The sequence below is a fragment of the Miscanthus floridulus genome, chromosome 1 (assembly GCF_019320115.1).
Source record: "Miscanthus floridulus cultivar M001 chromosome 1, ASM1932011v1, whole genome shotgun sequence".
Lineage (NCBI taxonomy): Eukaryota > Viridiplantae > Streptophyta > Magnoliopsida > Poales > Poaceae > Miscanthus > Miscanthus floridulus.
In genome coordinates, this window is record NC_089580.1 from 61,085,995 (window position 1) to 61,094,830 (window position 8,836).

Genomic DNA, 8,836 nt, shown 5'->3' on the forward strand with positions numbered 1-8,836 from the left:
GATCCCATCGTCCGCAAGAAGCGCCTCACCAAGGTGCTGATGGACGAAGGCAGCGGCCTCAACATCCTCTACGTTGACACCATCGACACCATGCGCATCCCCCGGTTGGAGCTCTGCCTAGCAGGCTCTCCCTTACATGGGGTGATCTTGGGAGCGCTGGCATACCCGCTCGGGTAGATCGACCTGCCCATCATGTTTGGCAACCGAGCCAACTTATGCTCGGAGATCCTCACCTTCGAAGTGGTAGACTTCCCAGGGTCCTACCACGCTATCTTGGGGCAGCCATGCTACGCCAATTTCATGGTAATCCCCAACTACACCTACCTCAAGCTAAAGATGCCGGGACCGAACGACATCATCATCGTGAGCAGCGCCTTTTTGCACGCCTTCACGTGCGACCATGAGCACTTCGAGCTCGCCACCATGATCATCAACTTGTCTGAGCTCCCATGGCTCGGGGAATCATCAATCCCAGTAGTCATAGACTACAACAAACCAACCTCCTCGACGACCTTCCGCCCGCTTGAGGAAACCAAGGCGGTGGGAATCGACCCCACCGACCCAACCAAGACGGTGCAGATCGGGACCCAGCTCTCGACCAAATAGGAATACAAGCTCGTCGACTTTCTACGTGCCAATCACGATGTCTTCGCATGGTAGCCTTCTAACATGCTGAGCATACCGTGGGAGGTCGCCAAGCACGCACTATGCCTCATCCTGGGCTCAAAGCCCACCAAGCAGCGCATGCATCGCTTCAACGACGAGAGGCGTAGGGCCATAGGCGAAGAGATCATCAAACTCCTAGCAGTCGGATTCATCAGATAGGTATTCCACTCCAACTGCCTTATCAATCCCGTTCTTATTAAAAAGAAGATTGGGAAGTGGAGAATGTGTGTTGATTATACTGGCCTCAACAAAGTATGTCCAAATGATCACTTTCCTTTGCTGCGCATAGACCAGATTGTTGACTCCACCTCAGGTTGTGAGATACTCTCATTTCTGGATGCCTACTCTGGCTATCATCAGATCACGATGAAAGAGTCTGATCAGCTCACAACCTTGTTCATCACCTCGTATGGTTTGTACTGCTATGTAACCATGCCTTTCACCTCAAAGAACATTGGTGCCACCTACCAAAGGTGCATGCAGCAATGCTTCGTCAACCAAATCGACCCGCTCGATCAGCCTGATCAAGCCGAGCGGCCAAGACCAATGATCACCATCTATGTTGATGACATAGTGGTCAAAATGACCCTAGCTTATGACCTGATCACAAACTTGGCCGCAACGTTCGTGAACCTCCGAAGGTTCAACATCGGGCTGAATCCTGAAAAATGTGTTTTTGGGGTTCCGAAGGGGAAGCTGCTGGGATACATTATGTTCGAGCGCCGCATCGAGGCCAACCCCAAAAAAATCATGGCCATCTCCAACATGGGCCCCATACGCAACATCAAGGGCGTGCAAAGGCTCACCGACTGTCTGGCTGCCCTAAGCCGATTCATCTCCTGGCTCGGTGAACGGGGGATGCCACTCTACAAACTCCTCAAAAAGACGAACACTTTTGTCTAGACTGAGGAAGCTCAACAGACTTTGGAGATCCTCAAAGCGTCCCTGACATCAGCCCCGATCCTCATCGCTCCTGAACGGGGAGAACCCCTTCTCCTCTACATCGCGGCAAGCAAACACGTGGTAAGCGCCGCACTGGTTGTCGAAAGGGAGGAGCCGAGACACCACCTTAAGGTCCAGCGGCCCATATACTTTATCGGAGAAGTACTCACCGACCCTAAGGTCTGGTAACCCTAGGTGTAGAAACTCCTATATGCCATACTGATGGTGACCCCGAAGCTCTTGCACTACTTCACCGACCACGAAGTCGCGGTTGTGACTTCATACCCGCTCAGGGACATCATCCGCAACCGCGATGCCATGGGATGGATCTCTAAGTGGGCACTCGAACTCATGGGCCACGACATGAGGTACATCCCCTATACCGCCATTAAATCTTAGGCTCTCATGGATTTTGTTGTTGAATGGACAGAGGTGCAGCTACCGACCCTGGACGTCACCCACGAGTACTAGACAATGTACTTCAACGGGTCCATAATGGCGCCCGGCTGGGGGGCTAGAGTGGTTCTGATCTCCCCAGATGGGAGTAGGCTCCGCTATGCCTCTGCCTCCACTTTTTAGCCTCAAACAATGCCACGGAGTACGAGGCCCTCATCTACGGACTACGCATCGCCATCGAGCTTGGCGCTATGTGACTCTACGTTCACGGCGACTCGAAGCTGGTTGTTGATCAGGTAATGAAGGAGTCCTCCTACCAAAGCCCCCTCATGGAAGCATACTGCCAAAAGGTGCACAAGCTCAAGGACAAATTCTAGGAGATCAAGCTACATCATGCCCCCCGAAAGGACAACAATGCCGCCATTTTTCTTGCAAAACTGGCCGCTAGGCGGGATCCATCCCCAAGCGGGGTCTTCATCAGTGACGTCCATGAGTCGTCTGCCCGCATCCTAGGAGGTCCAGTCCAGACACACCTCAATGCCTAGCCGGTGCTCGAGGGCTCTGACCCCAACGCCAAGCCAGCGCTCGAGGGCTCCGATCCCAGTACCTCTATAATGACATCACCCACTAACATCGCTGTATTGGCACTCGATCAAACCGACTGGTGAGCGCCGCTACTTGCCTACCTCCTCGAGGAGGTTCTTCCACCTAAAAGGACTGAAGCCTGATGGATTGCTCGACACGCCAAGACCTTTGTCATGCTCGGTGATGAACTCTACAAATGGAGTCCATCGGGGGAGCTCATGAAGTGCATCCCCACCAACTAGGGGAAGCAACTCCTCCTCAAGGTCCATGCCGGGATCTACAGACATCACGTGGCCCCAAGGTCACTGGTTAGAAAAGCCTTCCGCCAAGGTTTTTACTGGCCCACCACACTATGAGATGCAGAGGAGGTCATCTGCAGGTGTGAAGGATGCCAGTTCTATGCTCAGCAAACTCATTGCCGGCACAGGAGCTCCAAACCATCCCCATCACCTGGCCATTCATGGTCTGGGGCCTCGACTTGGTGGGACCCCTCAAAAAGGGCCCAAGCAGTTTCACTCACCTACTCGTAGCAGTCGACAAGTTCACCAAGTGGATAGAGGCCAAGCCCATCACCAACATCCACTCGGAAGAGGCAGTCAAATTCTTCCTCAACATCATCTATCGGTTCGGCGTTCCTAATTGCATCATCACTGACCATGGGACTAACTTCACTGGGAAGAAGTTCCTGGACTTTAGTGATGGATATGGCATCAGAATCGATTGGGTCTCGTTCGGACACCCACGTACTAATGGTTGAGCGTGCCAATAGCATGGTCCTCCAAGGACTCAAGTCACGCATGTTCAACTGACTCAACAAGTATGTTGGGCGATGGGTTGCAGAGGTCCCAGCGATCCTCTGGAGCCCGAGAATGACCCCAAACTGATCTATAGGGTTCACACCCTTCTTCCTGGCCTACGAAGCTGAAGTAGTACTACCCTCCAACCTCGACCACGACTTTCGACCGTGACCGAGCCATGGAGGCTCAGCAAGACGCAGTTGACCTGCTTGAGGAGGCCTGTGAAATAACCATCATTCGCTCCGCTCGCTATCAGCAAACTCTCTGTAGGTACCACGAAAGGAAGATCAGGGGGAGGATCCTTGAAGTTAGTGATCTCATACTCTGAAGGACCTAATCAACGAAAGAAAAATACAAACTCTCTCCACCATGGGAAGGACCCTATATAGTGACCAAAGTGATTCGACCAGACACCTACTGACTAGAGGACGACAACAACAACATTCTCACCAACACTTAGAACATTGAATAGCTACGTCGTTTTCCCCTAAATTTGGTCTTACCGCTTTTTAGTCAACACTTGCTCCTGTAAAGCACCCTAGCCCAAACACTTTCAGCCCAGTTCACTCAGGGGCTCTATGAGGGTACAATACTGAATAGTACCTCTCTTTTTTACTATCACATGGTAAACAACTTCGTCCCTAAATGGAAGCGCATTCCATTTCCTTTGATTGCCCTAAGTAACTTTGTTCTTACTCTTAACCGAATGCACCGCCACGACCTACGGTTACGAGCAGTCGAGCCCCGTGGGCCATGCCCAGGTTCTTAAAAAGCTGTAGCCTATGGAACTAACGGGCAGGTGTGAAAAAGAAAGGACAAAAACAAAAGCTATGCTAGGATAAAACAAGAAACGGATAGTGATTCTATCACAAAAATAGAACTGATGTATTCATTAATACAAAAGAACTGTTCACACGGGGACTCACCCATGAACTCAACCATTACATTTTCTACTACTACTCCAAATACTACTATGACCGCTGAACAACATCGCCTGACGCCCAAGGAGAAACCACGGCACACGCCGCCGAACATAACCACCGCCACTAGGGCCCGCCCGGTTCCGCTCCCTCGACTTCGACGAGCACAACAGGTACCTCAAGGGACCCGCCTGGTTCCACTCCCTCGACTTCGGCGAGCGCAACTGGTACCTCAATGGCGTCGCACCCATAGATGCTCAGCATAAGATAATGGAACTCCTGACCTTCTCATGCAGTCAAGGCAGCTCCTGGGCAGGGATGCTGCCATCGAGGTATGACCACCATGGCTAGAAGAGATCTCATCAAACTTTATGAACTAGCCAACCTAAGCAGCTGCAGGCATGGAACCCTCCACCAGAACGATCCTGGGCAACTTCCCCTTCGACAAGGCTCGCCCGGTGAAGATCCACCGAAAAGAATCCACACACAGATCCATCCCAAAAAAGGCCTCGCAGATGAATCCACCATGCCACCTCCCTCGATGAAAGTCACCTCTTCTCAGGCAAAGACGACCAGCACCGCCTTGGGCAGCCTCTAGCTCGACATCACGCTCCAGATTCATGAAAGGATTTGTAAGTCCTCCCCCTCGCTTACCCTCTCTCTCACTTAGGAACCGCCGTGGCATACAGGCGCTCTCGGTGAAGAGGAAGGAGGAGGAGAGGCAATAGTTGGAGAATAGGCAAATGACTACGATGAGAAGCCCTCTCCTTCCCCCTATTTAACGAGGAAATGTGATGGCTAAAGAGGGGCAAAAGATCAGAGTGAAAAACTCTCTCCCTTCCCCCATTCAATGCGGATGGGAAACGATGGGACGCACCCTGACTAATAGGACACACACTGACTGATGGAACGATGCCTGGTCAGACAGAATGATGTCTGGTAAGATGAGACGTGGCCTGGGTATGGCCCACCACTACTGCACACTGGGCGCAAAAACCAAAGCATCACCACGCATAGGCAGCTCTCCATATCTCCATGCGGGACTTGGAAAAACCCAAAATGGGATCTCTGCCAGGAGAGACCATCGGGCTTCCTAAGTCGATCGAACGGCTTAGAAAAACACATCGAGGGACAGGTAAGGAGCAAAGGGATGCCCCATGTAGGCCATGCCGACTCTGTCATGAACAACGAGCACGGGTCCTAGGCGGACATTTCCGGCTAGAGCCCTTCAAACCCCATCACTCGAGTCATCAAGGTAACACTACCGACCCATGCTATTTCTTTATAATCATTTCATACATCCATACACACATTCATTCCAGGCCTGCCCGGGGGCTCAGGAACTAAGCATCGCACATGCAGCGAAATGCATCACAATGCTTCGTGTTGCATCATGAAGTGGTAGTTGCCTCATTTGACATGAGCAACGACCGACCGAGGTTCGAAGGCTGGCCCACAAAGGGCTGGAGGCCACCCCACATCAAACAGAGCCAGGGGAGAAAACACAAATGAGCCCCGTGCGGCCCTTGTCTAGTCTGCCCCAAAGCAGACAGGGTCATCTCAACCATCTCGTTTGATCCTAAACCTCTGTTAAGCCCACAGAATCTGCATCGAGGGGAGGCCATCAGGCCACCCATGTCGGTCTCTAGAACAACCTAGGCATATGTTGGGTTGTAGGTAAAGGAGCAGTGGAATATCATAAGAGGGCTATGCCGACCCCGTCATGAACGACGGACCCAGATTCCACTCGATCATACCCGTTAGCAAGCTCACCGAGCGCATCACTTGAGCCCAAGCGATCAGGACAAGTGACAAAACTCAGCCCCTCCGGTTGTGAGAAACCGAGGATGGGGTAACGCATACAACTCAAACCCATGGGGTTTTTGGTTTGAGTTGTGTGTGTTACCAAAAAAGCCCAACAGGGCTCAGGGCTCAAGGCACACAAAAAAACCTAGGTCTACGACCCCGGACTCGCCCCATCCACTCGGCTACGCTTCGACTGCACACCAAATGCCTGGGTCTACGACCCCAAAGTTGCCCCATCCCTCAACTACGCTTTGACTGCACACCAAACGCCTTGGTCTATGACCCCGAACTCACCCCATCAGGGTAACGCACACAACTCTCCCCAAATCGCCTAGGAGCACAGGGGCTACACCCGTGGGTGCGCTCGCGCACACCCGCCGTCAAGACAAAAATCCCCTAGACCATTCTACCCAAATCACCTGGGGGCTCGAGGGCTCCTATCGGGTTCATAAACCCAGGGTCCCTCATGGACTGGCTTCCCAGCAAAGGCTTGGCCCAAGCAGACAACGCACAACTCATGGGCCAGCCCAAGTACCCGAACAACAGGCCAGAAGAGCAATCCAATCTTCGACCGAAAGGACCGACCGAGGAGGCCGTTTTTCGACTCCAGCCCACCTCTCCGACCGGAGCCCCGCTTCGATCTCCAGCCCGCCTTCGAACAGCCTCTCTGACTAGAAGGCCTAGCCCAACACCGCTTCTGACTCTGACCCGTGTCTCCGACTAGGGATGCGGCAAACCCCTGCTCACTGCTCTTCTCCGACTGGCGCGATGAGAGCCGACTGGGATCAACCGACCGAGAACGCCCGCTTGGTAAGGACCAGAAAATGGACGAAGAAAGTAAGGCAGGGCACACAAGTTAAAACCACAATACTAGGGACCATACCCTGTACACATGCAGAAACAGTGCTCTATGACCTCCCTGGTACGACAGAACCTAAATAGTGTAGTAGGCGCCGATATTTTCCCCTATAGTATAGTGGGCGTCATTAACTCCCATACAATAAGGCTCCCCCACATGCCTCTAGGCATCGACAGTGTTGTGGGCGTCGGTATTTACCGTACCAGGAGAACATGGTGAAACTCCTCATATGCCTCTGGGCATCAACAGTATAGCAGATACCGACATCTGCCATACCTGAATAAGATGACATAACCTTCCACGTGCATCTGACATCCAACAATGTTGTGGGCGCCTATCATTATCCTGTACCTATCGGCGTGGGCAACAAGACTTAGAAGCATACGTACTCTCTTCCTCACACTTATAAGGCCATCTCCTTCATCTATAAAAGGGGATGCGCTCTCTCGCAACATTCAGGCTGATTAAGTCATTCTAGATTCATTAGATCGATCAAGTTCACTAACACACAATAGTAGAACCACCAGGTTCAAACCACGAGCACACGCTCGAACACTTAGCTCATATCGAAACTCAAACCAAACGCCTAGGTCTACGACCCCAAACTCGCCCATCCCTCAACTACGCTTTGACTGCACACCAAATGCCTTGGTCTGTGACCCCAAACTTACCCCATCAGGATCCACGAGCTCCAGCTCGCCTGATCCCTAAACTAACTAACTAACTAACTACCTTGGCTGTGTGGGCTGCACCGAGGCTAGGATCCACGACTCTGACTCGCCCGATCCCATGGCGCACACCGATGCCAAGACCCCGTGAGCTCTGTCTCGTCCGATCCCTAAACTAACTGTCTCACCTGATCCCACGGCGCGCACCGACGCCAGGATCCACGAGCTCTACCTCGCTCGATCCCAAAACTAAAACGCCTCGGCTACGCAACGATGCCTTGGTTGACGACTCCGTCTTGACTAAAAAACACACACACGCCCGCTGAAAAAACCCCCAGACGATTCTGCCCAAATCGCTGGGGGGCTCGGGGCTACACCCGTGGGTGCGCTCGCTTACACCTACCGACAAAAACTTCCCCCACTGGTAACACAAAAACCCCCTAGACGATTCTGCCCAAATCGCCCAGAGGCTCGGGGGCTACACTCGTGGGTGCGCTCGCGCACACCCACCATCAAGACAAAAATCCCCCAGACGATTCTACCCAAATTGCCTGGGGGGCTCGGGGCTCCTGTCGGGTTCATAAACCTAGGGTCTCTCGTGGACTGGCTTCCCAGCAAAGGCTCAGCCCAAGCAGACAAAGCACAACTCATGGGCTAGCCCAAGTACCTGAACAACAGGCTAGAAGAGCGATCCAATCTCTGACTGAAAGGACCAACCGAAGAGGAATGACACCCGTTTTCTGACTTCAGCCCACCTCTCTGACCGGAGCGCCCGCTTCGGTCTTTAGCCCGCATCAGAAAGGCCTCTCCGACCGGAAGGCCTGGCCCAACACCGCTTCTGACTCCGACCCGTGTCTCCGACTGGGGATGCGGCAAACCTCTACTCACTGCTCTTCTCTGATTAGCGCGATGAAAGCCGACTGGGATCAACCGGCCGGGGATGCCCGCTCGGTAAGGACCAGAAAACAGACGAAGAAAGTAAGGCAGGGCGCATAAGTCAAAACCGCAATACTAGGGACCATACCCTGTACACCTACAGAAACAGTGTTGCGACCTCCCTGGTACGATAGAACCTAAATAGTGTAGTAGGCGTCGATATTTTCCCCTATAGTATTGTGGGCGTCATTAACTCCCATACGATAAGGCTACCCCCACATGCCTCTAGGCATCGACAGTGTTGTGGGCGCCGGTATTTAC

At 52.7% G+C, this 8,836-nt stretch overlaps 1 protein-coding gene across 1 annotated transcript; it reads left to right on the forward strand.

Moving 5' to 3' along the window:
* Positions 1 to 300: 300 nt before the first annotated feature.
* On the forward strand, positions 301 to 606 carry LOC136457663 (uncharacterized). The gene has a single exon (XM_066457688.1). The coding sequence runs from the start codon at positions 301 to 303 to the stop codon at positions 604 to 606; it is 306 nt and encodes a 101-aa protein (XP_066313785.1).
* Positions 607 to 8,836: the final 8,230 nt, after the last annotated feature.

Coding starts and splice junctions, on each gene's coding strand:
- LOC136457663 (XM_066457688.1), top strand. CDS start 301: ATGGTAATCCCCAACTACACCTACCTCAAGCTAAAGATGCCGGGACCG.